The 14,759-nt window shown below is 37.7% G+C and overlaps 3 protein-coding genes across 10 annotated transcripts; all 3 read left to right on the plus strand.

Annotated features, from left to right (window-relative positions):
• Positions 1–479: 479 nt before the first annotated feature.
• LOC132790492 (barrier-to-autointegration factor-like) lies at positions 480–1,239 on the plus strand. The gene is made up of 2 exons (XM_060799026.1): positions 480–694; positions 818–1,239. Exons 1-2 carry the CDS (start codon positions 560–562, stop codon positions 962–964), a joined length of 282 nt encoding a protein of 93 aa, XP_060655009.1. The 5' UTR covers positions 480–559; the 3' UTR covers positions 965–1,239.
• A 2,260-nt stretch (positions 1,240–3,499) lies between these two features.
• LOC132784532 (barrier-to-autointegration factor) lies at positions 3,500–4,246 on the plus strand. Its single transcript, XM_060790206.1, has 2 exons — positions 3,500–3,727; positions 3,839–4,246. The coding sequence occupies exons 1-2, from the start codon at positions 3,602–3,604 to the stop codon at positions 3,983–3,985; spliced, it is 273 nt and encodes a 90-aa protein (XP_060646189.1). The 5' UTR covers positions 3,500–3,601; the 3' UTR covers positions 3,986–4,246.
• Positions 4,247–4,675: 429 nt separating this feature from the next.
• LOC132784487 (striatin-4) lies at positions 4,676–14,603 on the plus strand. 8 transcript variants are annotated; one of them, XM_060790146.1, is made up of 6 exons: positions 4,676–4,837; positions 5,903–6,571; positions 9,148–9,637; positions 9,696–9,914; positions 10,185–10,241; positions 10,528–14,603. In XM_060790146.1, the coding sequence occupies exons 2-6, from the start codon at positions 6,173–6,175 to the stop codon at positions 11,637–11,639; spliced, it is 2,277 nt and encodes a 758-aa protein (XP_060646129.1). In that variant the 5' UTR covers positions 4,676–4,837; positions 5,903–6,172; the 3' UTR covers positions 11,640–14,603. The 8 variants fall into 8 exon arrangements, with proteins under 8 accessions (XP_060646129.1, XP_060646121.1, XP_060646137.1 ...); XM_060790138.1 differs by lacking the exon at positions 4,676–4,837 and adding an exon at positions 5,072–5,174; XM_060790154.1 differs by lacking the exon at positions 4,676–4,837 and adding an exon at positions 5,194–5,447.
• Positions 14,604–14,759: the final 156 nt, after the last annotated feature.

Here is a 14,759-nt window from a genome sequence, read left to right on the forward strand (position 1 = left end):
AGCAATCCGCTAACTTTCGATCATGTTGCGTCAAACTTGCTCGCATTCCATTTGCAACGAACATGTGTGACGCGAGAAGAACTTGTTGAATGGTTTGTTGGATTGTTCGCGACAAAATCGTTCTAAACGAATAGCGATTTATCATGTTTGAAATGGGTTCGATCACAACGATAATGATCAAACAACTAGTGTGAATAAAAATATTGTATTTTCTTGCAATTCTGTGACTTACACATATTAATTTTTTATTCAAACCTATCTTTAAGGTAAGGCGCCCATAACGGACAATTTAATATGATTTAAATTAATAAATAAATTGTTTGTGGTGGGAAAATAATACAAATTTCTGAAAGTATGCAATACTTTATTAGTGTTGGCAAGGCGATAACCATTGCAATTATTCATGATCAAATTAATCGATATTAGTATCGATACAAAACGGTTTAATGTCCAATCTTGATGATTTGCAAAGTCTGAAGTTTTCATTATTCGTCAGTGACTTCAAGCTGGTGGTCGATATTACAATTTCATCTTGTGAATCAAAAAAAAATTATCTACAATGAACCGTGATTATCCTAGCACTTCTCAAAAGCAAAGAGATTTCATGGAGCCAATGGGAGACAAACTCGTAACAAGGCTACCCGGAATTGGAGAGACACTTGGCGACCGGATGAGCAATGCTGGTTATCAAAAGGTACAAATATAATATATAACCAGTTATATGTGCATTTTTAATCACATACTATACAATATATAATTACACGAGTAATTAATTACATTTACATATTGGTTTCAATTTAATCTCATATTTCCTTAGGCGTCTCAGGTGCTTGGCCAATATTTGGCCGTTGATCAAAATCGACAAGAGTTCGGCCACTTTATGAAGGATACCTGTAATGCGAACACAAAACAATCATCCGATTGCTATAACGGACTCAAGGAGTGGACTAGGGAATTCCTATAACTTGTTAAATTAGATCTGATTGGGTTTTTTCGAAGTTTTCCCAATCCGTGCAACAAATGTTGGATCCATTAAATTGCCTTCGATTTCATTATTTTTGCATTGATTATTCTAAATTGTATTTTTGATTTTCAAATTAAATATTTTTTTATTTTCTGTTCTTTTAATTTTGCACTTTTGTCTTTAGATATATTTAAACTCAATATTAAAAAAGAAAACTCTCAAAACATCTTCATTTATTTTTCCCAATAAAATGTTCTCTAAATAAAATGTATAAAGTCATATTTTTTAATTCACAATTTTCTAAATAGTCTGTCTTATGGACTACTGCCGGGTATCTTTCTTGCATCGATACACCAAATTGCTTCATTGCTACTTATGTACGTAGCGACCCATCTGGTACAGCGATATTTCATCATTTAAATTAATTACAGCGAAAAGAGCCATAACGCTATCAAAGGAACATCAATTCATTTGTATGAATAGAAAAAAAACCATTATAATATTTTCAATTAGTTATTTTCTTTTTGTTAAATAAAAATCAAATTGCCTTGTACGTAAGGTCAAAAATATGCATTCTTTATGATTTTGTGTGTTTTTTTTTTCGATGTTTTTTTTTTCGCTTGCATAAAACTGCTTGCTAAGCATCATGGACCAATAAAGTTTATAATTGTTGAATCCGCAAACTATGCATTTCCTTGTATACACTTCAAGATAACAAAATAAGCTTTGCGAGCTTTGAAGAGGGGGATCGAAGGGAAGTGATTCTTATAGAATGGGGTCCGAAATGCTGATATTGCACTTAATATTGTGAGAATGTGTCATGTTATAAAAATCTAAATAATGGGTTGTAGCCGCGGTTGTCACTTTTGGTACAAATGTACTAAAACTGGTACATTTTTTATGCGTTGGTACACTGGATCACTTTTTTTTCATTTTGGTACATTTTCAATATGCCTGGTCTAGAATTTAAATTTTTCATAAAATTTTATGTTCACACATATTATTTTAACAAAGGGCTCTGTTCCACCAGACACAAATTGTATCAGTTAGAAATTGAACCATGACTAACACTGGAAAATATCGCATACAGTCGATTTACGACGTAATGTGTAAATTGAGAAAATATGTATGTATGCGTCTATCTAAGGTCTATCACTACGTAAACAGTTATATATTGTGAATCACAATTTGTGAAATACAAACAAGTAAAAAAGTTACAGTCGAGTGTGCTCGACTGTGAGATACCCGCAACTCATTTTCAATAAAAGCAAAATATTGCGGTATTTTTTAAACATACAAAAATACTAATATACCAAACTGTATATATGTTATATCGATATAGTACCATATTCAATATACCAGATTGTCGGCCGAAGCAACTAAGACCCCTAGAAAGTAGGTGGGTTTGCCCATACAAAAGTATTTCTTTAATAACTTCCACATTTGTTATCTGATCGCAATCAAATCGGAAATCATAAATACTATAGTTATTATTGTATACCACAAAATTCGTAGCTGTAGCTTGAAAATTACACTTGTTATTCGATATTATTGATTTGCGAGGGCGGAAGTGGGCGTGGCAAAAATTTGAAACAAACTTGATCTGCGTGCAAACATAACAAATGCTGTCGAAAAAAATTATAGCTCTATCTCTTATAGTCTCTGAGATCTAGGTGTTCAACCGGACAGACGGACATGGCTATATCGTCTCGGCTGTTGATGCTGATCAAGAATATATATACTTTATAGGGTCGGAGATGCCTCCTTCTATCTGTACATACATTTCCTGCCGGCACAAAGTTATAATACCCTTCTACCCTATGGGTAGCGGGTATAAAAATCTTTCGTAAAAAAATTTGTGGTACATTTTTTTCAAAATTTTGGTACAAGCAACTTTTTTGGAATGGCAACCGTGGTTGTAGCAAGAACTTTTTAGATTGGAGAATAGTGCCTTTTTAATATTATGTTGGCTGAGTATGCACACTATAAGTACCCTCACATACATATGTACATATTTGTACATACCGGATGGTTCAATTCAAAACGATCTACTTATGTATTTCAACATAAGTGGAAACTCGCGCTAATCAAACCGAATCGAGCATACTCAATGTAGGTCTCTGATACATACATTGCAAATGCTGAAAATTGATTTTTAAAGCTTCTCTTTAGTTTTTCAAGAAAAAACAGCATACATTTAATTACATTAATTAACAATTTTTTAAAATTTAATTTTAGGGGAATTACCGACAATTGTCAAGCTTAAATTGAAGACTTAACTGAAACAACATCGATGACTCCTAATTTCGTTATTTCGATATTTTTGAAGAATATCGATAAATCAATAATTCGAAACATTTTATTTAAGCAATGCAGATTTTAAAAGAATTTCAGCCATTTTCAAATATTTGCGCTGTCGAAAAGCATTTAAAGCATCAGTCAAAAATATCGATAGCTGTACAAAATTGACAACGACGCATATGTTGTTGTCAGCTGTACATCACGGTAAGATTTTACGCGTTATTGGCATACAGTCACACTCTTTTTTGTGCGTCTTATTTTAGAAACGCCGGGAAACGCTGTACTTTCCATTTCTCAATTTATCGCAATTGCGCCATAAAACACATAAGTTACAAGATGTCGGGAACAACACAAAAGCACAGGAACTTCGTAGCTGAGCCAATGGGTGATAAATCTGTTACAGAATTAGCTGGAATAGGCGAGACGCTTGGTGGTCGCTTGGCCGACGCGGGCTTCGACAAAGTAAGTAAATATGTGTGTGTACTTATATCAATGACGCCATTCATGTGTGAATTGTTTATGAGCACATTGTTTATTTAACACTTCAATGTTTAACTGTATTTTTTTGTGCAGGCATACACAGTGCTAGGTCAGTTCCTGGTATTGAAGAAGGACGAAGAGCTTTTCAAGGAATGGATGAAGGATGTGTGCCATGCCAGCTCAAAGCAAGCGTCAGATTGCTACAATTGTCTCAATGACTGGAGCGAGGAGTTCTTGTAAAATGACATTTTCTATGCACGGACGCACCGGAGAAGAGTTTCAACAAATGCATACAAATATTCTCCACAATATAAAATTAGTGTTGTCCACAAATAATCTTAAGGTATCATAATATACATATATCAATTGTTAATTTGAATGCCTTTGAAGGTTAACTTTGCAATAACTGTACATGTATTGGGCATTGTAAATTCACAAAAAAAAATCAACTATCTAAGCATTAAATGAATAAGCCTCGTGGTTATTTAGAAATACAACAAATCGCATTAAATTATTTCGAGTACATTCGAAAATGGAATTCGATAAATTAATTGAATTGGTGACCTTTGAATACATCGCAGAACATAAATCGATAATAAAAAGAGTGCTACCGGACTTGAAAAAGAGTAAATAGAAATAGTAAATGCGTTTACGGTGGAAATAAATGGTTTTACTCGTTGTTTGAGGAAGGTGCTCATATATGGTGTAAAAATAATAGCTGCAATGAAATAAATATATAAAGAAATCGAAATTATTTACTTATTTTGGTATATCTCGGCATCATACCATACATTTTATAAACTTAGCTTGCGGTCACACTATAACACAGGTGTTAAAGAATACAGTGTAAAGTAAAACAAATTTTTAAAGGAAATAGACCTGAACTAATAAAAAAATTTCAATTTATTGAATATAAATATATAATACAAATATCTGTACACAAGAATCATGCAGCATTTGCTATAAGAAATTGAAGTTCATAAAAATTGTTCGTAAACATCGATACACCGATTGTGCCATCGATATATCTCCACCTATATGAGAAAACGCACTTACATTTTTAACACAACGGAGAAGTGCGATAAAGTTCATGTAAGCACATTGGTGTTCTTTGACGGCACGTGCAAATTGCTGAAATAAAAATGGTTTCAAATTGTTGGCATTAGAAATTAAACAAAAGTGAAAATAATAAATAGTACGGCTTTAGCGTGCGTTTGTGTTCGTGTGTTTTTCTTTGTATATAGATTCGTAGAGCGAGATCGATAGATTAACGACACCGCTAATTCAACGTGTGCGAGAGAGCCAAGCATATGTTGCATTAACTCTGTTGTTTTACAGTTCCAGGCCAAACATTCTGTGCGACGAACGGCTGAATCGACTTTTTGTGTGCAATGCACGACGTTTGCATTAATTATATTAGTAACAAATCGTAAATAACTCAATAAAAAATAATAATCACATTGATAGCGTTCTGAAGTCAAACACTTTTCCAAAATTGAAAAGTCACTAGACTTGCATTAAAATTGCTTTCCTCCGTCTGCTTCGCAGAAAAATTGTGTGTGTAGTGTATGTGTGTGTGTGCGCGTGTGTGTGTGTTTTTTTTTGCGTAAACGTCTCTAACCAAAATTGTAGACGAAAAAACGGTAGCAACAACGTTTCCTTGGAAAAATTTGTAAATAGTAAACAAAATTTTCAAGTAAATGTGAGTAAAAATAAGTTATGGTTAAGTTCATAAGTGTTAATACGATTCTCGCAAGTATTATTGTGTACGTAAATAGTAGTAATCATCGTTGTCGTTGTCATTCAAATCAGTGCGACGATTGGGTGAGTGCGTGTGTGTGCCGTGTATGTGTATGTAGTGTGTGACGTTGTATCGTAAAAAGAGAGTGAGAGAGAGAGCGAGAACGCGCGCGGTGTGGAGCGGGGGCGTATACGGACCGTTGTTCCGGTGAAGTGCGCGAGAGAGAGAAAGCGTGAGTGGAGTCAGCCGGGGAGACACAAGCCGTCACTTATAAAACCGTCATCGTATCCTTTTCCTTGTTTGTTGCTAGTTCGCCTGTTCTTTTTTCTGCTCGGCAAAAATTCAATGACCTCATTTGTCTCACGTACGGACTATTCTCTTTTTTCTTTCCCCTCACTCTCTCTTTAACACAACAGGAGCCTCAGATATAGTCAGCAATCTAAAAACACTCGACGGCAAATTTTAAGAACAAGACCAATTAACGTGTCCAACGCCATCGAGTGAAATTTATCGATCAAGTGTTACAACTAAAAGCAATAACAGAGACAACACCAACAACAACACGGCTACACCAGCAGAACAACGGCGTCTATTAAAATCAAACATCAGGATCAGGATCAAGCAGAAAAGCCAGCAAGTCACAACCAGAACAAGAACAACAACTACCACAACAACAACTACAACAAATGGGAACCAATTCGGGAGCCACCGCTGGCATAAATAACAAGCCGGTTGGCGGCGCAGCCGTTCTTGGCGTTGGCGTTGTGACAAATTCATCGATCGGCGGCAGCAACGTGTTATCGAACAGTTTGGGCGGCGGTCTCAGCATTAGTGGCTTGGGCGGACAGAACGCCAATGTTGGCGGCATAGTCTCCAACATGGGCGGCGGTGGCAATAATAGTGGTGGCAACGACGATAGCGGCAACGGCGGCATGGGCGGCAACCCTGGCGGCGGTGGACCCAATAACCAACAAGCAACCACGCCCCAATACACAATTCCGGGCATCTTGCATTTCATACAACACGAATGGTCCCGCTTCGAATTGGAGCGTTCACAGTGGGATGTGGACAGGGCTGAATTGCAGGTGAGTTCAACTATATAGTATCCTTAAAGCTCACTTTCCATTTCGATGGGTTTTTCATTGTAGTTCAGTAGTCAATTTTCTTTTATCTTATTTGTTTTGTAATCAACTTTTTATGCTCTGGTTAGATGCTTCAGCGGGTTTAAATTAATCTAATGTGGCCATCAGATAATAATTATTTATGCTCTCAATAATATCAATAGCAAGGAATTTGGTAACATTGCTTGTTTTGGTCGCCCTCGCATCTTCGCTTTCACCAAACTTCACACATACATACACACGCATGTTTACTTATCTTTATCGTTATCGATAATATATTGCATTGTTGCACACACCGTTACGTTACGCTCGGCAAAGCAAGTGACATTCAAAAAACGTCACTGCTGCCACCGCCTGCAATGGAAACAAGTTGGCGACGCTGACGTTGCGTTTTACCTGAGCGACAAATATGTCGCAAAATATATACATATGTGTGTCCGTACATTCATATGTGAACCTGTTCGCCTTGTTTGTATTTTCTTCTACCAAAAACAACAATAATGAAATCAAAAAGAATGAAAAAGAGCAGCAAAAGAGAGTGGGCAGTGACTAGACGACCTCCCCCCTCCCCATGGTATCCATGCTGGACGCCATTTTAGCGCTTTCGCAGATGTATGTGTATGTAGTGTGCATATGCCGATATATATATTTTACATGCATGTGTGTGTTGTGTGCCAGGCGCCTAGCTGCGTGTTTCTATTTCTAGCTTGCGGCTGTTGTTTTGTTTGTATGTCAGTGTCAGTGTTGCTGCACATGCTGCAAAACGTCCTTGTGTTTGTGCCGCGGCTGCTACTGCGCCTGTTAGTTCATTGTACAATCAGCTTCCTACTCTACTTGTCATTGGAATCGATGTGGCGACAGTTGTTAATTAGTCGAATTTGTTTTGCATGACGATTGCACGATTTGATGAGAGAGATTAGCGAAAATAAATAAAAAGCTGCTTGCACTTGCTATTTCCTATTCGCTTGCGTTTTATAATGCGCTTTTTCTAATGACAGCAAATTAATTAAGTAAATATTTTGTACCAGCAAATGATTGTTTGCTTAACTCAACAAAATGCATATGTATGTATGTATGTCTATGTATAAATAAATAGAATGCGGAACCTGCCACCCACACATTCGCATTCCATCAGCTGGAACTCGTCATCGTCGCATTGCATGTTATGGGGCAATTTGAAATTTAGCCTAGCATCAAAATGAAAAAAAAAAACAAAGTCGGTAGAGTTGGCTTTGCCTGCTTAGCTTCCCGTGGCCATAATGTGGAAAAGTGTGCTCTTTTGTCGCTTTTTACCATTTTTTTGTCAGCAGCTCTTTAACAAAAATAACACGCGAGGGAGCAGAGTTTTTCCATCGCGTATAGTTAATTAGCGAATATGCCGAATGAAATTGTCATTGAGCGTTAATTCAAATGCAGAACATGTTTCCATTAACAGCAGCACCGGACAAAGAATAGAAACAAAATGAGAATAAAATCAAATGGCGGCATAGTTTGAATGCTGCTCACTCTCTCTTGTTCACTCTTCCACACACTCGCTCTCTCGTGCATAGAATTGCTCTCTCCGCTTTTACGCGCTGCCGTTATTAGCATGTATAAATTGTTATTGTTGTTTTGTTGGGTCGCGCACTCATTGAGAGAGCGGGGCAATTGGGTGGGGTGGCAATTCCTTGGTCTTCCCCTTCTCCCTCCGATTGGGAGTCGTTCATTAAGCAAGATTGGTGAAAAGGAAGCAAGCAAAAGTTTCGTTTGTCATCGGTACGCACCTGTCTGTCTGTGCTGTCCTTGTCTGTGTCTGTCTTTGTTCCTCCTGCGTGGGCAATAATACTTATATCCCCATTTCTGCCTTTGCCCCCCTGAGCAAGAATGGGCTCATTGTTGTTGCTTCAGATGACGAGAGCTGTTTAGGTTGGGGAGGGGGAGGGGTGTGGTGTGGTGGTTTGGTTATGAATATGAATTCGCATTTTGAAAGTGGGCAGTGTTGGTAAATGTTGCTTATTTTGCCATCTATTTTAGTCTTTGTCTGCAATTAGTAGTTGAGCAACTCCGTAATTATGTTTTACAATTAATTGAATTTAATTGTTTTTCGTTCGACGCAGCAGAGCGTCAATTATGAACGCGACGCAGAGTCGCGCCAAACGCAGCAATTGGATTGCAACGAGACGCACACACACATTTATCACACACGCACACATACTTAGTTGTTACACACACATACACATGCAGACGCGCTGTTTATGGCGAGCTTACGAGAAAGCTTTTCAAGTGCTGCATTAATGAAAATTGTTTATACCCTGCAGTTTGATATTGAGTTTGAAGGGTATATAAAGATTGTTTCTAAACTTTAAAGGGCAACTCCATGTAGTGATCAGGACAGATAACGAATTAGATTATTATTAATATAGAATATCTAAAAACTTAGTAATTTTATCCAAAAAACTTATTATTTTAAATGCCTTGCAATTATCGATAATATATATGCTTATTTAATTAAACTGTTATTGTTATATATTATCTAATGGTCTTCCTCTTCTTTGCTACAGGCGCGTATTGCGATGCTACTAGGTGAGCGCAAATGCTTGGAGAGCCTTAAATCGGATCTGACGCGACGCATTAAGATGCTGGAGTACGCACTGCGTCAGGAGCGAGCGAAGTTCTATCGATTAAAGTACGGCACCGATCCGCCGCAACTGAACGAGTTTAAGCCATCGTCGAATGACGACGGTGGCCTGGGCGGCGATGTGGCTACCGATTCGGAGGTGCCGTATAGCTCAGTGTCCAATACCACGTGGCGACAGGGCAGGCAAATGTTGCGTCAATATCTCGCCGAAATCGGATACACAGACAACATCATTGATGTGCGTTCAAATCGTGTACGCTCCATTTTGGGGCTCAACAATAACGCCGATCATGATGGCGGCGGCATTGGCGGTTGTGGCATTGGAGGTGGTAGCGGCAGCGGCGGCGGTGGTGAGAATCTCAGTCCAAATATTAATGGCAACGAGAGCAATAAGCGTGCCTCAGAATCTGAAGGTAAGTACCACCCACGTCCCCCACCCTCTTGAAGATTTGAATAATTTGCTCACATTAGGCCGTCATACTCCCGCTAAAAAAGTGCAACAATCAAACGATGCCATTATACTGGACACGGAGGCGGCTGTTATGGCCAATTTTGAGTTCCTTGGGCCCACAGAGATGTCCGATGACGATGAGATCTCCGATGATCTGGAAATGGTTGCCACCGACAATGAGGACACAGATGTCAAAATGGCCAAGCGACCCAAGTCCGGCAAGGATATGCTGACCGAAGGTATGCCCCAGTCTCCCCTCGCTGTTGTCGTCTAATACAACCCTTTGCAACCTCTCTTTGCCCTCCCGCCTGCCTCACAACTTATTTCTCACTTCATCTACATTTACATATACATTCAAGTAGTGTGCATTTGTTTTTTGATTGTTTTCATTTGCAAATCCCCTCGAGACTCCAAAATCCATCCAATTAGAAATTGCTCTGCATTTGTGCTTTTGCTTATGTTTCTTTGGCTTCTCTCTTCTTCGTCGCGCTGCGTTCATCTTTGCGTAGATCTTGAGGCCGAGGTGGGAGAGCAGCTCTTGAACGATATGAATCTTATGACCGAAGGTGTGCTTTACTAACCCAGCTAAACAATCTAACGTAACTGGCAATCCAGTGAGAATAAAAAAATAAATTTGCACGTTGTGCAAAAACTTTTCAATTCAAAATATATTGCAACTCATAATGATTACGGCTCCTGAATTAAACTTCATTCAAAATTGTAAAAATACTTAAATTAAATGCTATCACTTGATTGCCCAGTGCTGCTTTGCAGCTTGTAATATTATTTACCTTATCTTTTATTAAATTATCCGTACTTTGCAACTAATAAACACCTTTCGTCTCTTCACAGAGGTGGATGGCTCGCTGGGATTGGGCGAGCTGGCGCAACTGACGGTCAACAATGAGTCCGATGGTGCTTACGATGCGAATGCCAAGGACGGCACTGGCGGCAGTGCTGGCGGCGCTGGCTATCGCAAGACCTGGAATGCCAAGTACACGTTGCGTTCGCATTTCGATGGCGTGCGTTCGCTGATTTTCCATCCGGAGGAGCCAGTGCTAATCACGGCCTCCGAGGATAATACGCTCAAGCTGTGGAATCTACAGAAGACGGTGCAAGCCAAAAAGTCCGCTAGTCTCGATGTGGAGCCGCTGTACACGTTCCGTGCGCACACCGGACCAGTGCTGTGTCTCGGCATGTCCTCCAACGGTGAGACATGCTACTCTGGAGGCCTGGATGGCAACATCGAGTGCTGGCAGCTGCCATCGCCCAACATTGATCCCTACGACTGTTACGATCCCAATGTGCACTCCGGCACCCTTGAAGGTCACACGGACGCAGTCTGGGGTCTGACCACGATGCAGAACAACATTGTATCATGCTCGGCCGATGGCACAGTTAAACTATGGTCACCATACACCAAGGAGCCACTGTTGCGCACCTATACAGCTGCAGAGGCCGAGGGCGGGCCCTCGTCCGTGGACTTTGTGCGCAACGAGGTGGATCACATTGTGGTGGCCTATAATAGTGCCCATTGCATCATCTATGATACGGAGACAGGCAAACAGGTGATTAAACTGGAGGCGACTCAGGAAATGTCTGGCAACACGGGGAAGTTCATCAACAAGGTCGTCTCGCATCCGACACTGCCCATCACCATTACAGCGCACGAGGATCGTCATATACGATTTTGGGACAACACATCTGGCACACTGGTGCACTCGATGGTGGCGCATCTGGAGCCGGTCACATCACTGGCCGTCGATGCGCATGGATTGTATTTGCTATCTGGTTCGCATGATTGCTCTATTCGTTTGTGGAATCTGGACAATAAGACGTGTGTGCAAGAGATTACGGCACATCGCAAGAAGTTCGATGAGAGCATATTCGATGTGGCATTCCATGCCACCAAGCCCTACATAGCCAGCGCCGGTGCGGATGGTCTGGCCAAGGTGTTCGTTTAGACACTCAGAGCAAGCAGAAAAGCAGCGTTAACAACAGAAGCGGCCAATGCTCCAGCAACAACAACAGATGCAGCAGCTCCCCAGCTAAGCGATTACGAGTTCGAGTTAAATAATTATACATACATATAAATACACTTATATATATACATATACTATACATTTAAATCTAATTATACATTATACAAGAGATGAACAACAACAACCACAAGTAACACCCAGAAAAATACGGCAACAACATTGCTCTATTATACAACAAAAAAAGGGGAAAAATGAATCCCATAAATAAATCACATTAATTATGGCATTTTGAGCGCAATCATGTCGATAGTCGAGAATGAGAAATCAAGCGCATGCTAAGAGCATGGCCACCATCATCTAATCCCAATCCCAATATTTAAACACTCATTGTATTTGTTAACAAAAGTGAAAAGTTCTTAAGCCTGCAGTCAGCTGCAAGTTTAACAACATTTTCATCCAAGTAGTAGATGATGATTGCCAATCATAACAATTTAGATTTAATTTAAGCAATGATTGAGAACCTGCACAGCGATTGTGTCAATGGCCACCAAGAGTTGGAGAACGATGCTGCTCCTGTACATTTGATATGCTTATATATATACATACAACAATATAGATTTACCCCCATGGCTAACATTAATGACATTTTTCGTGTAATTGGCCACTCGCTGTGCAGGTTCGATTCGTCAGTCCAGATTGCAGAGAGAGAAAGCTGGCCAGGATTAAGCAGATTAAAATGTGTCCTGCTGCTGCTGGACGGAAAGATTTACTCATCTAACAAAACACGTTTTACGTAATGATTAATAGACGATCAAATTTTGTAGTCTTAAGTGGCATACGTCGTAACTATATATATACACAAATACACACACACCATATACTTATATATGCATCCCCCTTCCCTCTACCCATAACACAAAGAACGTGCAAGTTGTAAATTAACATTAGAGAACGACGACGACGACGATAATGGTAATGATAACGATAATTGATTCTGATGATAATGACTATTATTTATTTATCAATAATTGGAATGAGAAAGAGTGTAGCAAAGAGAAAAGCGAGATGTGTTACGAAAGTTATTACGTCGGGAATCACAAAAACACATACACACAACCACGGAGAAAACTTTATTAAACACTAAGTGAGAAAAGAAAAGTATAAATGCTTCTATTTCTATATAATTTTTCATACAAAGAATTGCTTAGGACAACAAAGATCCACTTTATACATACAGATCCAGATGATATAAATAATAATGCCGTTGAGCTATAACTGTATGCTAAGCTATTTATTTAATTTATGCCTAGTATTAAACACTAACAAAACAAATCAAGAAAAAAAAGAAGAAAACGTAAAGAAAAACAGCGGCAACTGCTGATCCAATGGATTTCGTACACTTGTAGTTGAATAATAACAAACAAAAAATAAATATAATATACATATATGTTTAGAATCGCTTAACGGTTCATAAATTGTAATCAAATAAAACGTTGAAATGTGGACGTGAATGCCGAGCAACTCAATATTAGTTATAGTATTACAAATTATTATTATTATAAAATCGTTGCGTTTCAAAATGCGACTCTACAAAAATTAAAAAAAAAAACTGAATATAAACCCAAGTTGATATTCGATAAACAATTAAAAGAAAATCCACAACAAAAAAAAAATAATAACAATAATAAATCGATAGCGATTCTTATAAAAAATTAAAAGAAAATCCTCTACTACCTATTCATTAATTATGTGTATTTTAATTTGTACTTTAGTTGTTACAAATGAACATGCGATATCATATATAAATATACACCCACACTCACTCACATATATATATATATACTGAAACATGTAGATCTATATGACAATGGCGATTATGATAAAGCTACTACTAATGATGGTAAATTATATACAACACAAAACAAAAAAAAAATTTACAACCGATTGATGCAGTGATGCGCATATTATACATACATAATACATAAATCTATTGATTTTTAATTTTAATTGTACATTTTTGATTTTTTTATTACCATGTATTTTTATTTTAAATAAAGTTTTACAAAATGAAACTGTGTCACATTTGGCCTTGAGAGATTTTTAAACACCAAGACAAATTCCTCCACTCCATTTCACATTGCGAATGCAACAAAATAGTTGGAGAAAACAAATTACAGAAAGCATTAAACTCATAATATATTTGAAAACGTTGTAGACCAGCTGGCTCTTGTTTGCAACGGATCCAAAAATCATCTGAAAATCAGAACCAAAATATTCCAGTTTATAAAATGCCTTTGTTGCTTTTTCATTTCACAACAAAACAATTTCGCTGCTGGCAGCATTTTTAGTTAATTTCATCATTTAGCCCCTGAAGGGGCTTAAAAAGGTCAAACGATAGAGATACATTCATGATTCTTATTTTTGTACCGTTCGAAGATCCACTGCCATAATACTTCAACAACAAAACACAGCAGCAATAAACACGCATGCGTTTCGTTCTACAAGGAAAGACCATAAATACAATTTGTATACACGTGTATCTATATTTTATAATTTTCACGCAAACATACAAACAAATAAGAATAAAAAAACAATTTAAATATTAAAGCGCACAAGAAATCGACAAAAACGACTAACCTTATGCGCATTATAAAAATAAATAAAAAATAACAAGTTTAAAATTAAGTCGAAAAACGTTCATTGTAGATTTGAGCATATAGGCAAGATCCCAGCCCCAGCACATAAGTTTATACATATAGAAATTGAGAAACAAATTTCATGCATATTAACTGAAATATATATATATATATATATATATACATACTTTTATAATAAATTGAGAAATCGTACAGAATACTTTAACAAGAAACAAAACAAGAAAAAAAAAGAAAGCATAAAAACTCCACACAATTCATGTTAAGATATAATAAAACCAAATAAATAAAATATTTAAAAGCAAAAAATCGTTACTTTTTTTAACTTTTATAAAATTATTCAGGGTAGCTTTTCGATATTGGCGACAATCGAGCTGCAATGAGGCAACATCGATGAGTCAAGCCGTATATAGTATAAAATACTAAAATTTACCACAATGCTTTTTTG

The sequence above is a fragment of the Drosophila nasuta genome, chromosome 2L (assembly GCF_023558535.2).
Source record: "Drosophila nasuta strain 15112-1781.00 chromosome 2L, ASM2355853v1, whole genome shotgun sequence".
NCBI lineage: Eukaryota > Metazoa > Arthropoda > Insecta > Diptera > Drosophilidae > Drosophila > Drosophila nasuta.